The sequence below is a fragment of the Podarcis pityusensis genome (genome assembly GCF_964106645.2).
Source record: "Podarcis pityusensis genome assembly, chromosome: 6".
NCBI classification, from domain to species: domain Eukaryota; kingdom Metazoa; phylum Chordata; class Lepidosauria; order Squamata; family Lacertidae; genus Podarcis; species Podarcis pityusensis.
The window spans coordinates 43,773,723-43,794,334 of record NC_138030.1 but is presented as its reverse complement, the minus strand read 5'-3'; the positions used below and the strand labels follow the sequence as shown (position 1 = coordinate 43,794,334).

Genomic DNA, 20,612 nt, shown 5'->3' with positions numbered 1-20,612 from the left:
GAACACATGCACTACAGGGATTTTTTTGTGTCCATTTCTTAGGCATATATGTGCATATAATTTTTATGTAGCATTTGCATGTGTTTGTGTATGGATTTAAGTGCTTACAATTTACCTTTCAAAACAAACTTAAGAGAAAACTTTAGTAACCTCAGATACTAAATAAGGCAATGAGCCCAGACTCATACGGAGATCGCCTCTCATCTAAGTTGTAAATTCCAGCGTGAAAGCTGTAAAAAATTGCTGTGTCTGATACTTTAGTAGTGAGCACTGTAAATCCATTACCTGAATAACAGCCGTTTCTCATGCAGTTAAGCCACTGTTCCCCTGATCTGAAGGGTAATCATGCATGTCATGCTTCTCAGAGTCACCCCTGCTGAATGAAAGAGACACAGTTCTCCCCCTCCTTCAGAGGGGTGTGTGTGGCTGTAGTAAGGCTGTCTTCATGGTGCCTTGGGGCTTGGCACTGCAATTAGTTTAACAGTATTGTGGGCTCTAGTAAACAGATGTGTGCTCACTCATTGCCCAGGTAAAGTATTATGCAGTACTCACTGAGTAGCATGAACCTGGTGCTGTTTGGCCTAAGCCACCGTGGGAACGTGTAAAAGCGATTGCTCCTGATGTAAAGCTATTGCTTTGTCAGGATGTACAATGTGTGTGGGGGACATTTACAGCCAAATTCTCAAGTAATTCATCCCCTCTGCCCCCAATGTGTAAGACTGCTTTAAAACACACACACACACACACACAAAACTTTTTCTATTGCAGTGGTTTTACTGTTGGAGGAGAGAATGACACATGGACTCTGGACCAAATAAGCCTGTTTTCCTGAAATAATGCCCTGCTGCCCTACATGTGATGCCATATGTGACATCAGTTGTGGGGCAAGGAGAGATGTGGCTAGATAGGCTGCATGACTCAGTTCCCCATGGGGAGCTTGATCGCACAGGGCTTGCAAAGCGCTATATGCGGCACTTCACAAGCTCCCAATAGACAGCTGACTATCAGGCATTTGAGCAGTGGTGCACAAAGCACTTTGCAAGCCCTCCGTTCAGTGCTGAGCATAGGACTGACACAGCCCCTTGTGCTGCAGTTCCCAAGTGCTTGATAACCAGCTGGCTGACAGTCACTTAGGATGTTCTGTGCAAGGGACTTGATAGGCGAGCAGGACAACCCACCTGGCAATCATCTGACATCAACAATGTGGGGGTTATAATACCGTGTGGTTTGGCTTGATGTACTATTTATGCCACTGGTTTGAGACTTGCCATGTGCCACAGAGTGGCAACTAATACTATATCTTCATTTTTACTGCATTTGCTTGTCCAAAGGCAGATATGATATCCTGTCTTGCTCTGTGGCAGAACTCTCTTGAAGAGATGGCTGTGGAAAATGTTGTACAGTGGTTACCTCTGGTTACGCACTTAATTCGTTCCGGAGGTCCGTTCTTAACCTGAATCTGTTCTTAACCTGAGGTACCACTTTAGATAATGGGGCCTTCCGCTGCCACTGCACTGCTGGCTCACAATTTCTGTTCTCATCCTGAGGTAAAGTTCTTAACCCGAGGTACTACTTCTGGGTTAACAGAGTCTGTAACCTGAAGTGTTTGTAACCTGAAGCGTTTGTAACCTGAGGTACCACTGTACTACAATTGATCAGCCATGTTGAGATTCCTGTATTGCTGGAGGGTTGGACTAGAAGACCCTCCGGGTCTCTTCCAACAATACAGTTCTATGATTCTATGTGGACTTTTCTGAGATGAACCTGAGGAGGATCTTGCAGGAATCAAGTATCCCCCAAACCTATGGTTCTTTCTGATAAGGCAATATGAATGATCAGCTACTGTTTTTTATGTGCGTGGTTCCATAGGATTTCCCTCAAAAAGCACTCAAGAGAAGGTAGACATTTGGGAACCTGTTCTCTTCCGTTCTAGGTCTCAGAAATGGAACATAGAAGTACCGTACTAACTTGAATCTCTTGTTCTAACTGCAAGGACATTTTGCCTACCTTGCCAAACAATGTACAGAATCTGCTGCAACAGACTTAGATGTCCATAGCCATATCTCACTATGTAGAGAGGCTGCCTTGCTTTCAGTAGAACATGCCTAGGAAGTAAAGGAGAAGGAGGTTGTTTTTAAATTGCAATACCTTGTGGAGATGTGTCATTTTGGTCAGTTTTCCGAGTGCTCCCATATACCTGCCTTAGGGCAATATATATTTGCTTATATTTTTATAATTTACACATGCACACAGCATTTAAGCTTTTTCAAGTACCCCAAGGGTCTGACCAAAAATGACAAATCCCCACCTGCTGCAATTTAAATGAACTTCCTTGCGCCAGCTCCTTCCTGGGCACCTTCTACTGGAGGCAAGTCACTTTATAGTGGGATGTACCAATGAATATAGTAGTAAAGGGGAGCAACTGTATTTCTTGTGCTCTTTTCTTCACCAGGAATGAAAGAGCTTAGGTGTGAAGTAACTGAAAGGAGGTTATTTTTTTTTTGGGGGGGGGTGAAGAATCATTATCCCAAGTAATGTTTGCCTTTCTTCCATGCCCCTGCCCCCTCAGCACTGCATATAATTAACCTGTAGAATTCACCAGTGTGAGACGGTATTTAAAGGCAAAGGAGACTTCTGAACGCAGATGGCATCTGCAGTGACAGTAGCTCAGATGAGAACCATTGGTGCCATCAATCTTCATGCTTCAGGGAACAAGCTGAGCAGCAGCTGGGGTCAGTAATAAATGTCCCCATATATAGAGTTTTGCACAATTAGGTGCTTCATGAAGGATTTACACCTTCTCCAGTAGCATCCTATATCTGCCCCTGTTTAAAGAGGCTTCTGAGCCATTGGTCTGTTCCTGTCTGACAACTTCTGTCTCTTCCTTGTGCTTCAGATCCCAAATGCGCCATCTCTCACTTCCTCTTTAAAAACGAAACAGAAAAAAACCCAGGACTAATTCTCAGGAGGAGGACTAGAAAAATAATAAGTGGACTGTAAATAAAAGGCTGGGGGGCGGGGAAGAGATATTGGTGAACATATTACACAACCAGTTAGTAAAATTCCTGGCCTAGAGTTAAGGCCTAGAATGTAATAAAACTGGTCATGAAGAACTACATCTAGAGGGCAAATGGCTAATGCCATCAAATATGGAAAGACAGATCAAAACTTGCTGCCTCAGAATAATAGCTAGTCTTTGTTAGGGCGATTTTGGACATGTATTTTCTGTGTCAAAAGCCATTTGTATATATAAAGCTCAACACACACACACCCCTCCTGCTTTATCCTGTGTTATGGGTATTTGTTGAAACTACTTATATAATACAGTGTGTTTGTATATGTGGTGTTCAGCACTACACATTTCAGAACAGTTGCTTTTGACATGCTAGATGCATTTAGTTTGCTCTGGGTGATAGCATTCTCTAATTCACCTGCGTTCATGAATCATCTCCCAAAGTTTGAGTATGGACATCCTGGATCTGATCATGTTTGATGAACGCAGACTAGTAGGTGGACTTTAATAACTATGTCTAGACAGTGCTTGCTTCTAGGATTTTATATGATTCAGTGCTGTCTGTATAGAAATTCTACAGCTCCATCCACATGCTTTTTATGGAGTTCATTGTGGGATTAACTGAGCTGCTTTTGTTTTTCTGGAGATGTCTGGGGCAAAAATATAATAGCCCTTTTCCAGAATACTTCTGGCTGTGTGCCCCCCCCCACCCCAGGCCTATTTGAAACAAACTCTCTCAGCCCTTCCCTCCAAGTTGTGTAGTCTCTGGCTTGCACTATGAGCTAGGTGCCTTCTCCATGCTGTATTCTAATCCTTTGGCAAAGGAGGTAATGATTTTGAATGCTGATTCCTATGCAAGTGTCATTGGGTTACTGCAAAACGACCAAACACCTAGAACAACATAAGCCTTTGCTGATTGTACTCCACATGGAAGGCAGTAGCACATCGGCCATTTTCAAAGTGATTTGCCCAAACAACAATAAGGCTCAGAGTAGGGATTAGAACTATCAGATTCCTGGTTTTGAGGCCTCTGCTTGGTCAATTCAAGGCTTTTTGTTCTCTTAAGGTTGGTATATTTTATAAAGTAGCTGCAACCCAGGACCCTGCTAATGTTGCTTCACTGAAGAGATCTGTTCATGGTACACAGACTGTAAGAACACATTTTGAGGATCACAGTAGAGGATTTTGTTGTGGTTATTCCAGCTGCTGTGCAGGTATAACATGTTCTCTCCACCTCTTCCCATCAGACAAAGTGCCCAACTCCTGAGCTTTTGGTAAACAAGGCCTGGAAACGTGAGCTGGGCTGTGGAGTAATGAGGTGACAGAAGGAGAGGGAGATAAACAGAGAGAGTCAGAAGTCAGGCATCTGACAGGAGTTTAGACTGAAACAAACAGCACTGGCAAGAGAGCGCTCGTCACTTTTGAACAAGACGGAGTGTCTGTTTCCATGCAACGGGCAGAGCTGAAGAGCTTGTTTAAATAGAGATGAAAGGAACAAGGAGGCTGTGTGACCTGCAGCCGGCGTATGGTCCTGAGGCTAGAAGAAGGGAGGAGGATGTTAGGAAGAGAGGAGTTGCTGAACTTGAATTCAGGATGGTTGAAGAAAGAAATCTGGGATGGGCAAGCAGATCCCTTGAGTGCTGCATGCAGATGTGTTGGAAAGTTCAGTGGTTCCTGGAGCTATTTCTTTTATGTATTGCAGAAAGGTCTCCATTTATCAGAGGGCAAAGCAGAAGCTCCAGCATATGATTTGGCAGCTGGGTATCAAGTCTGAGCTCTGACAGGCAAACTTGGTTATTGCTAGATGTCTGAAGTAATAACTTATGAAACAAAGATTTGACCTTGTAGATTTGATTTGTTTTGTTATACATGGCTAACTCCCAAACTTTGACCTGTTACCTAATAGATCATATTGCCCCTGCGGGAACCTTTTTCCATGCAAAGGGGAAAAAATCACACATAAAGTGCTACAGTAACCTAAACGCCCAGTCATGCTTCTATATCCTTTGAAAGTTGGTCAATTAATCAAACCTCCCAGCCCTATGTTCCCAGTGTTTGTGGGTATTGCAGCTCTTTTGGGTTCCTGTCTTTCCCCCCACCTCCAAGTAACCTTTCTCCTGTGGAGCTTGCCCTTTCCAATTTGATACAAGGCAGACTCTGAGAAAACACTAAACACTGTGTGCTGCTGTCAGGAAAACAGAACAGCCACGTTATAGTTTCATTTACTTTCCTTCCTTTTTCTCTGTAATGTGTCCGGTCTTTAATTCAGTTGTGAGCCTGTACCCAGGGACTTAAAAGAAAAGTCATTCTGCAGCACCTACTTGTTGTTGTTGTTTTATATAAACAACAACAACAACCCCGCAATAACAATATTGTCATATTTCGCTTCTGGCTCTGTAAGCACACTGATACTGTTGCATTGAAATATACATATGATAGTCAATGATCTTGTATGCATATGTCTTGGTATAGATGTTGCCACTTGCCTTTGTCAACTGCTCAAAATATCTGTGATAATTCTTCATGCAGAAGCACTAATGCTTTTTAAACAGTCCTTATCACATTTGTTGCACAACTTTATGCAGAGAATGCATTGCAGGCGGTTGGACTAGATGACCCATGGGATCCCTTCAAACTCTACAGTTCTGTGATTCTGTGACTCACGTGCAATTTGTACACATACAATAAGGCAAGGATAGTCAATGTATTACTATCCAGATGTTGAACTACAACTCTTACCATCCCTGACCATTGGCCATGTTGGCTTGGGCTGATGGGAGCTGCGAGTCCAAAAACTTCTGGAGAGTACCATGTTGGCTGTACTGGCATAAAGAAGTGTTGTGTGTGATATTGCTTCTGTGTGTAGTCATGCCATAGATAAAGACTTTTCAGATGCCTACAAAATCAATCTGGTCACCAATGAACTGCTTGTGGAGATGGAAACGGCAGTAGGAAGAACTGAAATCCTGATAATAAAACTAGCTGTGATGGAGGTGATCAAAGCCATGGTAATTAATTCTCTTAAAATATGCCAGGCTTCATCTGCCCAGCTTCAAGCTTGTTATTACCCATAACATTGCTATTTTTTCTTTTTTCAAATTATGGGTACAAGTCTTCATAGGGCGTGTTTTGGAACAGGTTGCCAGAATAGGAAATATCAACCCACGTATCCATAAAACTTTCCTAGTGCAGTCAATATGGGCATATGTGTTGCGGCTGTGACCTGATCAATGTCTTCTTTTGGGAGATGGAAGGGTGGGGGGGGGGGGTTGTGATCCATTTGAGCTCTCTGTATGATCCAGTAAAACAGCAATTTAAGAATCAGTAAAATTCTGTGGGTCAAGCGCCCTTGATTCTAGGTAGCCTGGATCTTGAAATGTGGCTCCAGCAAAATGCTCTGTGGTGCCTTGTTCATTCTGAAATGTGTTCATTTTCAAAGCCGTCTCGGGAGTGTCTATTTATATTCCCACTCATGCTTTAGCTCAGAAGGGTCTGTATATCTGTAGTCTGAAAGCTGCTTTAGCCTACAGTAAACACGCAGTTGCTGTATTGTAATTTTGCTGCTCTGAACGTGCACTGGGGGAATGGGGAGAACAACTCCCACCTCCTTCCAAGGAGTAGACTATTAGAAACAACTTCCAGTGAGGCTTCCGCAGACTCTTTCTGAAGAGAGTGGAAAGAATGGAGGGATCACTTCCCATCTTTCTCTAGCAAATTTGATGGTGTTAGGGGGAAATCCTTAGGTTTCAATGGTGGGGCCCAGCTGAAAAACGTCCTGGGATTCAATAGCGCGCGCTTACATTGTGGCAAGGGTCATAGAAGGGGAAAGGTCAGCCAGGGTCATGGGAGGGTTGCCTAGCGTCTGGGAACTCCCACAGTGGTTGCTGTGGGAACATCAAGAGACCTCCAGTGTGTTAACATCCTGTAACGAGATTCAAAAGAGCTCTAGTCTTTGCACATTAATGAGTTTTTAACTTGGGCTAAGTCCTCCCCACCAGAACCCCACCTTTCCAAGTTCAGATCCTCTTTAATCCTTGGAAAGAGGGAGCATTACAGAGACTGGAAAGCAAAAGACCAAGGCAGTGTGATGGAAAAAAAAAACACCCCTCCAACCTACTTGGTAAGACAGGATTGAGAAGGGGAAGAAGAATCCTCTGAGCCATACTGCACATTGACTGCTCTTGACTTCCTTGGGAGCCACTGCTGAGAACATCTGGAGAAGAGATTAACCCTTTGGGGGCCTTACTGCTTTTCTCCCACTTGCGTGATTATATTCACGGTCTGGTGGCTACAGCAGCAGCTCTCCAGGATCTCAGGCAGAGGTCTTCCCCATTACCTGATACCGAAACCCTAAAGAAAAGGTCAACGAGGCCCAGTATTGCATCTGGGAACCTTGCGTATGAAAAGATTGTGCTCTACTACTCACTATACACACTTTGCCCTAACAAAGTCCTACAGTTGTTACATTAAAAAGTGTAGTCTAAACCAGTGGTTGCCAATTGTCAGCCCATGGGCTTCATTTATTGCCTTCTTAACCCTTTGCAACCTTCTCCCAAAACAAAGTTGTTGTTTGCATATGGCATACTTCTCCATTAATTGTGTATCAGATCTCGTCTAGTATTTGTGCTGCCTCATCATTAAAAAAAACACCAACCTATTATTTATTTATTTATATAATTTAATTATAAACCACCCTATACCCGCAGGTCTCAGGGTGGTTAACAGGATTAAATCAGAATATAAAACCACAAAATCTGTAATCCAAATTCAAAAAACAACCCAATATAGACCATCAAATTTTAAGATTCATAAGCATTTCCCTTTCCCTCAGTGCTTCCATAATAGCAGTGTCAAAGTTGGCTAGATTAAACGAGTGAGAGCATGGGGTAGAGTTGAACATTTGAGTGGTGAAAAAAAGACTTGATCCATCAATTGGTCAGGTGTTGGCAAACTAACAGTCACTTATTTTTATGGGTGCAGTCCAAACTCACTCCCACAACCACAGCCCTGTTCACATGTGTGTTTAGTGGGCAGGGTGGGGTGGGTAACACAATCAGGCCTGCACATGCTCTAGACTGGCACAGTGATTAGATGGCAGCTGGTGATGGCTGTAAGACCAATTTGGGATCCAGCAGATTTTGGTCTGTTTCCACCACACCCCTTGGAATGCCCCATTTTGGGGCTACCCCCTGGCAGGGCTATCACCAGCAGATCTCTTGTCTGTTCAGAGGCCCACTCACCTGGGAGAGCTGAGCGGAGGGATGCCTCTGCTCAATCTATACCCACACAGCTTGGCATAAGTGGGGGTTGGATTGCTCTGTAAAGCATTAACTTGATTCCCAAACAGCAAATATATACTCAACAGTTTTGATACTTTCTTTTATAATTTGAGTAGCTGTTTTTCTGAAGCAATAATACTAATGTTTTTAAAAATTGCAACTTTTTACAATCAATGGCATGCCATAACTTTTAACATTCAGATAGTACTCCAAACCATGGTTTGGGAAATAAGAAATTAGCCATGTGCTTGCACATTCTCATCACCCCTTGCATGCAACTTAATACAGTATATTGCTTCCTGGTTTAATCATGCTGTAGTGTTTCACTACATCCAAAATAGCAAGCAATGGTGTGAAGTGATCCTGGTTTGCCACTGTGGTTCAGTGGCCTTTCTGGCATGCTGTAGTTTGATTAAATAAGAAAGCAATGTATTTAACTGAGATCTTGAGCGGAGGTAGGAAGAGGCAGTGTGTGAGCATGTGTCTCATTCCCAGTCCTCCAAACCATGACTTGGGATATTATCTGAGAGCAACCAATGTTAGATAAGATCTTTATTGATGTTAATTGTTCACTGAAACAAACCTTCTTTTTTGCTTTTATTTTGGAACGCCAAGGTCAGCCTAAAATTCCACTTTAAAACAAATAGATCAAAATAAAAAATTCAAGTCAGTTTTTTAAAAAGGAATTGTATACAACACATAGCAGACCAATTATATGTGTATCGTCAACATCATGGCTTCATGGAATATTTGACTGCAGTCAAGTTGGCAGTCATTTGACAGTATTTCGTACTGGCATGCCAACCCTACATAGGAAAGAGAGAGATGTATTCCAGGAATTGCTAGTAAAAATGAAGTGAGGCAGTAGCCGAAACGAAGACAAGAAAATACCATCTAAAAATTGTATGAGTGTGATGGGGGTGCAGATATGTCTCTTCTCATCGGTGATCTCACGGGCATCATCCCGTAAGTGTCCTTGACAGTCCCGCCGCAACCTTACGCACAGCAATTAGAAAGCAATGGAAATACTAGTTGGAAGAGAAGAATCTCATTTAAAGTGCAGTGCTGAAATGAGAGTGGAGTGCTTGGTTTTCCCCAACACAGGCTGGATCTAGAGTGGCTGATGAAAGGTGACTATCAGAAATATAACGGCTGGTGGACAAATGAAACTAAACGTTGGCCTTTGTATGGCACTTGATGAAAATCTGCTTTGGTTTGAACGAGGAACTTGCTCTTTTCCCACCTCCCAATTCTATATAAAGCCCTATAAATCTTCCTCTAAAGTGATTCCAAACAAACTTTCTGTATACCGTAATTCAGTAGCTTACAAAAGTAGTAATGGTGTTAGTACTAAGATGACGTTATCAGCTTTGATAACTTGCTTGCAGATTTTACTATATTTTATAGCTTTGGATTTAGTTGTCATGAAAATCTGTTTCTCCATTTTACAGAATAATGCATAACCATGTTTGTTACTGAAAATAGCTTGAATATGCTGCTGAAAGGGGGTCTGAAGACTAAAAAATAAACGTTAAAAGCCTCCCAACGGAGTGTTTACTATGTTTTCCTTTATCCAAACTCCAAAATACTGTGTGTATACAGAAGTATAAGATATTATTGCTTTCAAAATTTAGGACTTGTACTGATTACAGGGAGTGGAGAATTCTGTAAGTTTTCAAAAATGGTGGTCACATGGTATTCAAAAACACCTTGGTACTGGTTGGGCATCCTCTTGCTTTAAGCACCCAAGGTAAGCCTGCAGGACAGTTTTTGGAACCATTTCTTGACATTCATAAATGTTAAAATGTTAAATGCAAACTAGTCTCTAAGATGAAGCACTTTCATATTAGGGGAGAGTATGTGACTTGATCGAGGTCCAGAGGGTGGCAACACAAGAACAGACCTTTTTTTGCAGGTGTGTGTGTGTGTGTGTAGAGAGAGAGAGTTAAATATGTTTGTGCAATACATGATGCTATTATTACAATATTTTAAGATAAAAGCAGATGCTAGAAAACTTAATTAAGCTTCATCTTGCTCTTACTTTTGGCTGATTTCGTGTCACGTTCCTCCAGGTGTTCATCTCTTGCATTGGGCAATCTTCCTAGAGGCATCCTGCCTGCATCCAGGACCGTCCGCTCTGGTACATCAAAGCTTCTGTTTTCAGAGAACAAAAGGGGAGAAATGGGGTGGCGGTTGAAAATGTTCATGAGATTATTCCTGTGCATTGATCTGAGGAGAGATTAGCCTTACTTACCCGGAAAACCCTTACATTTCCATAGTATAGCAGAAAGTTGCTTTGTCTCTAAAGACACTTTTTTTCCAAAGCAAAAGAAATAAAATAAATATAATTGGTTGTAAAGTATTTGCATTGGAGTGGTTTTGAGGTAATTGTAAGTAGCATTGTTAGTGGTACTGGCCAGTAGGTATTCTTTCACAACCAAACCTCTAATTGCAATAACTATCACATTAAGGAAAAGCTGGAGCAAAACTGCTTTTTTTCAGTGACAAAATCCTTGCATTTTAAAGGGCAGGAAAATGCAATTTCCTTAGAAGTGCTTCTTTGAGGGAAAGATGTCTAGGTTCATTGTACAATTTGAGAAGCAGCTGCTCATCTATCATGTGGGGAAAAGTATTACCCAATATGACCACAACTCTTAAGTCTGGCCACTATTTTGGTCAGCTGAAAAGTTGGAGGGAATATATCTCTTTTCAACTACCTCCCTATAACATTTTGAAGTAGACAGCAACAGGTCTGCTGATTCATTGCCTAAGAGGGTGATGATCTTCAAACTTCTAAAGTGTGGGATTCTTCACAGCAGCAGCTCCTATTTCTTCTTGAGATCTGATACTGACAAGATTTTCTTAGTGCCCATGTGCACCTGGAATTAATTGTAGACTTTCTTTGTTGCTAGATGTGTACACACACAACCCTTTTTGCAGGCTTTGTAGCTCTGGATATTTGCAGCTAAGCCATAAAGTAGCAGCTGAAAATCAGACATAAAGAAATACAGACAGAAACAACTATTGAGCCGAATACTTGGATCCACACTACATTGGCTTAGAACCCAGAGCATAAGTCAGAACTAAAATTCACTTTGAAAAAGTCAGTAAGCTCCCAAAGCTCAAATTCTTCTCCCAGAAATGCAGCTGATTGGTGTGGATTAAAATTGGGCAGGGTGGGGAAGATTTTGAAAATAATACAGATCTCAGGTTAATGTTTTTGAAATGGAAACACTTTTCATTTTCCAAATTGAAACTCATCCATGGCTCTCAGTTCTTGGTGCATTTTTGATTCTTAATATTAATATACAGTACATAATATAAACCATTAAAGTGAATGCTTCATTAAATATACTTTCAGCAGAACATCACACACGCATGTATTCATGCTTTCTCTTTCTCCTTTGTGGCTTGGCTCACACATCACATTAACCATAGTTTGGAACAAGCTGTGGTTTTAAGATGAACAAGCAGCAAGCTGGTATACAGTGTTGTAAAGTTCTTGCTCCAATCCTGGTGCTGCACCATGGAAGAAACTAGACAAGAGTTTGCCTTGTCATGACACCAGAACCTTGACTTACGGGTTTGTTTCTTTCCAGATAAATCATGAGTAGTAACTGAACTTTGTTCTTGGCATACTGCTCGTGGTTGGTTTTGGAAAGCAAGCAGCAAGCCCCAGATCAGATGTCATGTCGAGCCAGACTCTCTTATTTCCTGGTCAATGTTTTTAACTATATTTTAACCATGGCTTAATTTGACATGTGAACTGAGCCACTATTAAGAGTAGAATGGGTTGAATTTAGCCCCATCAGCAGAAGCCCAGTGCAAGGACTTCCACTTGTGCAGTGGGCTTCCTTCCCTCTCATCCTCCTGTGCACCCCCTGAAATTGGTTTGCGGGGGGCGTTGGGAGATCCTCCAGAACAGTGTACCAGGGGGAGGAGATAGGGAATAATTCCTTTTAGGAAGCTGAAATGCTTGCTAAGATGGAATGATTGGAACAGTGGATAATTCTGGTTGATAGCTTCACATCTGAGCTGATCATTAGGCAACTGTTGAGTGGGGGCCAAGAGCTAAGGAACAGAACTGGGATGTCTAAACCAGAGCACAAGTCAAGAGCCAGAAGCAAAGGAATACTTGAGTTGCCCAGGCGTAGTCCCAGCCTGTACAGGCCTTTTTAGCCTTGTTTGATGAGGGCTGTCAGTGGCCATGCTTGGTAGGCACCACTCCAATATCCAAAAGCCATTTACTATCTGGGAGATGCTCCATCTTGTAATCTGGGTGCTATATCATACGGTGCAGCCATTCACAGAGCCAGAGTCTCCTAGTTCTCAGCCCAGCTGTTCTTCCCATCTGTTCTGTCATGTTGGCTATTGTCAGCCGACTTGACCACTAGATTTGTTTTTTTAATGCATTGTGTACAAATGATGGTGTTCAAATGGGGTTTTCTGATAGCTACTCTAGAACTCTCTTCCTTCAGATAGTTGATTAAACCAGAGTATAGAAGCATCAAAACAAGACCTTCTTATTTGGGCAAACATGTAACTGTCAGGGATTTGGTGGCTATATCGGATAACATGTTTGTCTTCAACACAGTTTATAGTTTTAAACAACTTTTTTTTGAAACTCATTTAAACAAAGTGATTTTAAGCCTCTGTGAATTATGTGGGTTAAAAATCTAAAGAAAAGTATTTGTATGTCAGCCAGAATACTCTCATAGGGGAGCATCTTATTTCATCCTAAGAAGATGCCAAAGGGCTAACACAATTGCCAAGTGGCTTTGAATTGTTGCTAATATTCCTCTTAGGAAAAACAAAACCAAGAGAAGCAAAAGAAAAGGCAAAGACCCAAAATGATATTGCAAAATGTCCTCATCAAATACAAATATTTAAAATAAAATAATTAAAATACCCAGAGCATTTGGGTTGATTACCTTTCTTAGAAGTTTATCAGATTCTCTTTTCAAGGAAAAATCTCTCTTCAGTAGCTTTTTGAGTCTTCAGTGTATCTTACATTCTGTCTTTAGATGAAAGTGCCACTCCACAGTTGCACACCAAAACTGAATTCCCTGTTACAATCTTCTCTTTCTGTGTCTTTGGGGGATGTTGTTTCAGGCTAACCACTGAGAATTTGTAGAGTAATATGAATATGGCTGTTCCTTTAACCTGTTCTTTTCCTTGTGAAAGGCTCCATCTTTTTTCATGGATACAACCATGTAGCAAACCTTAGCCCTAGCCTCTAGCAGACTTTTACAGTACTGAGATGTAATGACTGCTTATGCTAGGATTACTTTTTCTTGATGGCAATGGGATAATAGAATCTAATCTGAGTGGATGTTTCTTGTGGGATGGGTGTTCCTCATGCATGCCCCCCCCAGCAAGGTCTTCATGGCATCTGTAGCATCCATACCCCACCCCCAAACTTTTAATCTGGATTTACCCTTTCTAGAAAAAAATAGTAAATTATATATATATAAAATACACACACACACACACACACACACACACACACACATATAGCTAGTGACCCATTTGCAATTTACATTCATGGCATGCAGTTCACTAAAAGAAAATTATATGAAAATGATGTATAGATTATATTTAACGCCGGTTAAACTTGCTAAGATGTATAAAAATTCGTCTGATTTATGCTTGAAATGTAAAGATAAAGAAGGTACGGTTTTTCATATGTGGTGGACATGCAAAAAGGTAAAGGGCTTCTGGGAAATGATATATAATGAAATGAAAAAAATGTTTACAAATACATTTGTCAAAAAAAAGAGACCTTTCTACTAGGAATATTAGGAGATGAAGTGCCAAAGAAGCAAAAGAGATTATTTACGTATGCGACCACAGCTGCCAGAATGCTGCTTGCCCAGAAGTGGAAAGAAGAGAACGTCCCAACGAAAGAAGAATGGATGACTTAAGATGATAGACTATGCCAAAATGGCTAAATTAACTGTGAAGGTCAGGTACCAAGATGAGGAAAAATTTAATCAAGAATGGAATTTTTTTAATAGATTACTTTAAAGAACACTGTAAAAATGTGGAAACATTAGCAGGATTGTTGTAACATTTATGAACTGAAAATAGAATTAGGATATGAAAAAGAATTTCAATTTATGTGGAAAAATAACTAGATGCAAGGGAAATAAAAGGGGGGAAATGGAAACGGGGGGGAGGTCAGTCAAGTAAATTTGCATTGAATATGTGTGAAAATTATTGTTATAAAAATAGAAAATAAAATATATAAAAAAGTGACAGGAGAGTCCAAAGACAGCTCCACAACAGCAATATCTGGCTAGGGATGTCTGGTGTCAGGGGATTGAATACTCCTCTGCCAACCCACATGATCCCTCCAGACACTTCTTGGGGTCCTGACCTCACCTCCCCTAATCTGCTAGGACCCCCCTCCCATTCAAGATCATCCAGGATCATCCATCACCAACTCCACAAGCTCTTCTAAATCCTTCTCACGATCTGACCATCCTCTTCATGGCATCCCTATGAAACTCTTGTCAACCATTAACATTCTTAAGCACCTATCAGGAAGTATCCTGCATCTCTAACTTTTGGTACTGAAAGGCAGAGGCAAGGGGTAGTGCAGTATGTTCTGTCATCTCTCCTAGTAGAGTAACCTAGTTGATCTTTTGGATATTGCAATAAACTTTCTTGTTTTGCTGCTTTTGCTTTCATTCTTTTTTTCTGATCACCACTTGTTTGCTTTTACTCTCCTCCTTGATTCTACTCTGTGATCCTAGATGAAACCCTTCTCTTGAAGGATTTCTTTGCAATTACCTCCTGTTTCCTCTCTCTTCATCTTCTCCTAATAAGGCTGTTTCACTATTTAGCTCTGTTCTTTCTACTATAATTTATTCTTCTCCCTGGTCTCATAATCCTTTCTTTCTCAGCCTTGGCTTACTTCTTACTTCCAGTCTCTTCATTCATATATTAGACAACTTGCACGTTTATGGCGCAGGTCCTGAGCACACTGGTTTTTTAGAAGTCTAGACTTAATGCTCACCCTTTCCCCCTGTTAGGCAATATTCAGAACTGATTTTTCCACAATGCTCATTGTCTCTCTTCAGTTGTTAAATTATTGTTCCACCTTTTTTCTTCTTTCTCTCACTCAGCTCCTCAGATTCTTGGTCATTTTTTGTGATATAAATCAACTGCTGTTTATTTCTTATATTTATGGCATTTGCTTCTTTTGCCCTTTCTTTTTGGAACCTCTCTGCTGCCTTCCTTTTCCTTTATCCCCTGTTTCTTTGAATGGTCTTTCTGTTTGTCTTCATCCAAAACGACCTCTGGTTCTTTTATTCCTGTTTTGTCTTTTTCCCTTAAAAAGGTTTCTGGAGATCTTACCATTACCTATATTTTTGTAATGTTTTGGCAAGCTTTCCCTTAGCACTAACTGATTCTTGCCTGTTGACAATCATCTAATTTATCTTATCTTCTTTCTTTCTAAACTGGTTGAATATGGTTTCTTTCATTTGTTGGTTTTTCTTTTACCTAACTCTATTTGATCTTCATCAGTTTTTTGTTTGATCTTACCACTCAACAGAAGCTACTTTTACTTTATTTAATTATCAGTCAAGTGAAGATGGCTAATAGTCTATTCATCTTGATCTGTCCTTGTTCTTCTTGTTCTGTCCTCTACTTTCAATACTGTTGGTCATTCTCTTCATTTTTGTCTTATCTATCTAACTATACTTGCCACATTTCCATTAATGGTTCTTTTGTTTCCTTGTCCTCTTCCTCTGTCTACCAGTGTTTTTAAATGTTCTATTTTAATCACCTTGCTTTTTATTCTTGTCCATGTCTTATTTTTTAGTTATAATAATCATGTTCATGGTGACAATGTTGTGTTACTTTCTGTCTCTGATCTTTTCTCTTCTTTTGTTAATTTTTCATCTTGTCTTTTTATTTCCTCATGGCTTTCTCATTCTCTGAAGCCAAATCTTTCAAAGAGAATATCATATTTTTCCTCTGGACTCTTCTCTTTCCATTTCTTTATCTACTGATCATGTGATTACTACTTCTTCTCCTCAAGATAGAGATCTTAGGGATCCTTGGGGAAGAAGAGTGGACTATAAATGATTATAAACAAACAAATAAACAAATGTACTCTTCCAATTCCTTCTTTCCTCTCAGATGTCAACATTAGTCTTGTAATTTTCAGTTGTCAGAAAACAACAATTTTAATAACATTTTCATGTTAATTGTGCCCATGCTTGGTTCCATTATTTTGTCCAGCTTTGCTTATTGTTTTAGTTGATCATTGCTTCAACCTATTGAGTGTGTTATCCAGTGTTGGCCATACTCAGAGTAGATAAATTGAAGTCAGTGGGGTTACTCTGATGTAGAATATTTTTTTGGGGGGGGGGATCTATTGCCCATCTTATTTTTTCTGCATGCAAATATGATCATGTTTCTGAATATATATTTAGCTTCACTTGTTACCTTTTTCCATCTTTGCATTGAAGGTTCTCTTATCTTCAGATACATTCATTTTCTAGCTCTTGCTTATCATTTCCATATTCTTTTATTGATTATTTGCATTCCCCTAATTTTTCATTCCTTGTTAAAACCTACATCCCCATGCCTAGCCCTTTGTCTGTTTGTGCTTTTATCTACAGAACTCTTTACCAGCAAGTTTGTTTCATGTTTATTGATCAGTTTCAATTTTATAATAGTTTTTTTTTGTTAGGCTAATAAAGGAAATAAATGGCATAATCATTGCTCTGGGACCCAAGGTGCTTTGTGTACTGAATACTTGTAGTAGGAGGGGCTAAAAGGATATAATTTAGTCCTTAAAACAGGTATGGGGCATTATACCTCCAACATCTTCCTTCATTAGACAGTGCTTTCATATGCAAATGTTGTGGAGTCTAATATACTCAAATATTAATCTTTGCTAGATCAGTCTCAATTTCAAGTCTAAGGAAATTCTCCATACAGACTCTAAAGCAAATTTTCATTGTTTGGGCTGCATGATACCTTGAGTTCTTGAGCTAATGTTGCACTCCACACCAGTCTCCAAGCTTTGTGAGATTCCATTTTTTAAATATAGTTTGTATTAATTTTTCAAATTTTACATTATAAATTAAACATCTGTTATTATACCATACATTTATTGACTGCCTTCCCTCCCCTCCCAAGCTGTGTGAGATTCCAGGGGTTCCGGATGCTTACCCAGGGTTGTGTGTTTCCTTTTGGAATGAGGGACAGTGGAGACTGTGGTGTCTTTATGATTTATGGTTTATTTACACATATATACAACCCGAGCCTATAATGGAAGGGTTCACCGCATTAACACCCCATTGCCCACAGCCTTGGATTCCGGCAGAAATCAGACATGGCTCTCTCTAGCTTACTGCTTTACTTTTAGGTCACATTACTGGTAAACTCTGCTCTCAACTCTGGCTTTTTCTGTTGAGAAGGGGCCCCCGCCCATTTGCTGTCTCACACCGAGCCCTTTAATCCTCTACCACCTCACCAGGAAGCTAGTTTGGTTATTCCCTGGAATTAGAAGGCTTGATTAGCTTTAAACAGTTGTTGGATCAAGGCATCAGAGGAGTCTGACCCCCCCCCCAAAAAAACCTTGTAACACTTATAAACAACAGTTTACAAGTTTAGTTTTCTGTTAGGTGGCATAGAGTCTTTCCTTTTATGAAACCTAGACCCCATCACTAACCATCTAAATAAGGGTGCCATATACAGTAAGCCATCTCTAAAATTGCCCAAGCTGGGGAATTCAAGGAAGGAAAAAAATGCCAATCTTTTGTACATGCTGACAAATATGCCCTGTCATGTAAACTAATATCTGCCTCCTTCTGATATTGGCAGCTGCATTCTCTTAAGTGAAAAATGTAGTGTAGAATTATCCTACATAAACTTCTGAAATATGTCATTAGTCCTTTGAAAATATACTTGGAGATTATGCAACGAAACACCACAAAGTATATTTATTATCCATGACAAAATATTCATCTAAAGTGCATTAACCTAACCCCAAATATTAAATTTGAGTGAGGCTCATTGTTCCAAATCACTGGAAAACCTTTATCAACAGATTCAAATTCAGCATAATTGTTTGATGAATATCTTCTGGAACCAAAATACCTAGCTATGTTAAGACCTCTGGGCACCAACAAAATCACCAGTTAGTATACAAAGTAAGTTGTCTGCAATTGCCCACTGGTATTAATTCAGATTTTGCCCAATTACTTGTATATCCTGAATAGTCTACCCAAGGTATTAATTACTCTTTATTAATTCTGCTTTGGATGTTTCAGGTCTACTAATGAATAATAATAACACATCCATGTATAAAGCTAATTTAAATTATACTTGATAATGAACAAAACCACAAATCGCCCTCTTCCAACTGATTGCACATGCAATCAGTGGTTCCAAATATAAATCAGAAGGCAGCCCTATCTGGTAACCTGTTCCAGACCAAATGGTTCTTAAAGAATTTCATTTGTTCTTACTTTCAGTTTAGGAGAGAGGTATAAAATTATAATTCATTTAAACATTTATGAGAAAATCCAAACTTTTCCAAATAACCAGGCAATTAGGTTCTTGAACTGAAGGCACATGCCTGTTTCTACCTATTTCGTGGTAGTAGTGGGGGTGAGCTTTCCTTTTAAATAGATCGAGAGCAAACTACTAGTTTCCGTATTGTCAGATGGTTGGAAAATTGTATGCTGCCTATAAAAAAAAAAATGTTGGCTACCAGTACATATGACTAGCATGTTGACTTTAAAATAATTATGGAGAAGTGTTGGAATTTGCTGTTTGAAAAGTGGAGCCATGTATACTGCTGTGTCCTAGTTGTGTTTTTTCTCCCCCTGCTCATTTTTCTCCCATTCTTGATTGTATGGCCTTCTGTGGGTGAGCTGCATAGTTGTTACAGGGAGACCCCAGTGTGAGACTGTAAGGCCATGTCATTTTTTCCTGTAAATCTTGTAATTTCTTGCTTCAGAGCACAACAAAGTGAGAGAGTCAGCAGGGAGTGAATTAAATTCCCCCATGAGAGCTTGTATGGGGTGGGCCTCTTATATTCTGTCCACCGTTCCCTTGGCTCTCATGCACCATGCTGTGCATCCCCTTAATCGAGCAGCAGGTCTCCTGCGTACCAGCCTGGCTTGGTGCCCTCTTGACATGTTCCGGCACCCGTCACGAGCTGTATTCTTTTTGCACAAGCCACTACCAGGCTTAATAAACTCACACAGACTTTACAGGGTTCCCAAAGCCCATAAAACAGGGGGCTGTCCCTGCTGTCCCCTTGTGAACAAAGCTACTGTTGTGTGGCTAATGCAATTAAAATGGGGTCTATTGGAGACTTCATACAGCTGGCTACAGCATCCCAGTTTCTTCTGGCAAGCTGGCCTTCCGATCATTATGGCACTAGTGTTGTAGTAGAGCTCTTTTCTCTCCTCAATTTGTGTAGGACTCCTCTTGAACTTTGATTGGCTAATTAATTAATTGATTGATTGAACTAATGAAGCATAATTAATTAAAATAGTGAAGCATTGAAAGAGAGATTAGGAAGCAGACGTGTGAAGTGCTGAAAGACTTTCCGAGGGTCGGAGAGTTAGGTGAAATAAGACTCCAGTTTTGTTCCCAATTCTTACTCTGCGTTATAAAGGAACAGTTATCTTCTCTTCTGAGCCTCTATTTCTTCATTTGTCAAATTGTTGGAAGGATTTTACAACAATCCTTGAACTTACCTTTTCAGTTGGGTGTTCTTTCTTGTGAGGTCAGTGATATTATAAACCCACACTTTAGTCAATAAGGACACAGAGCGGAATGGATTCAATCCAGGTCACATGGAAGGTCAGTACAACTGTGCCATGACTAAAACCCAACCCTCTTAAATTGCAGTCAAATCCACCCTTCCTTGGGGCAACTGTTCTTGGGCAAAATTGCTACAAAATGGAAGCTTTTAAAGGGAAGGCGCAGGCTGTTCTGTACACATTGGAAGAGGATGAAAGTGCTGCCTGAGCTGTTGCCACAGGTATTTGGAAGCCAGATGGTGCAGCTGAAACTTTAAACCTGTTGAATTTTGAATGGGATTTCATTGCGACTGTTTTCTTTTGTCGTTTTGGTTGATGCCTGTATAGTAGGCAAATCCAAGGAAACATCGCTTTCATTTCCGAAGAAGGCAACACACACCACCTTAGATTTATAGAACTATTTATACAGAAATGGACTGTTGATATCTTACTTTTCATGTGTTGACATGTAGACCAGTGAACTTTATTGAAAACACCAAGTCTAAAAATTATTTAGTCTGTGGCATTTTCCATTGTTGC

The 20,612-nt window shown here is 40.3% G+C and overlaps 1 protein-coding gene across 6 annotated transcripts in view; it reads left to right on the top strand.

Annotated features, from left to right (window-relative positions):
- Nucleotides 1–20,612, top strand: part of FOXP4 (forkhead box P4) — a 159,618-nt gene that overhangs the window by 48,478 nt on the left and 90,528 nt on the right. Inside the window, exon 1 of one of the 6 annotated variants that reach the window (XM_081010071.1) lies at nucleotides 7,086–7,133. The exons of the other annotated variants lie outside the window; for them this stretch is intronic. Coding sequence (XP_080866197.1) covers nucleotides 7,101–7,133 — 33 coding nt within the window. The 5' untranslated portion in view covers nucleotides 7,086–7,100. Of the gene's footprint in view, nucleotides 1–7,085; nucleotides 7,134–20,612 lie in introns of those variants that run through there. 6 annotated transcript variants of the gene reach the window in all.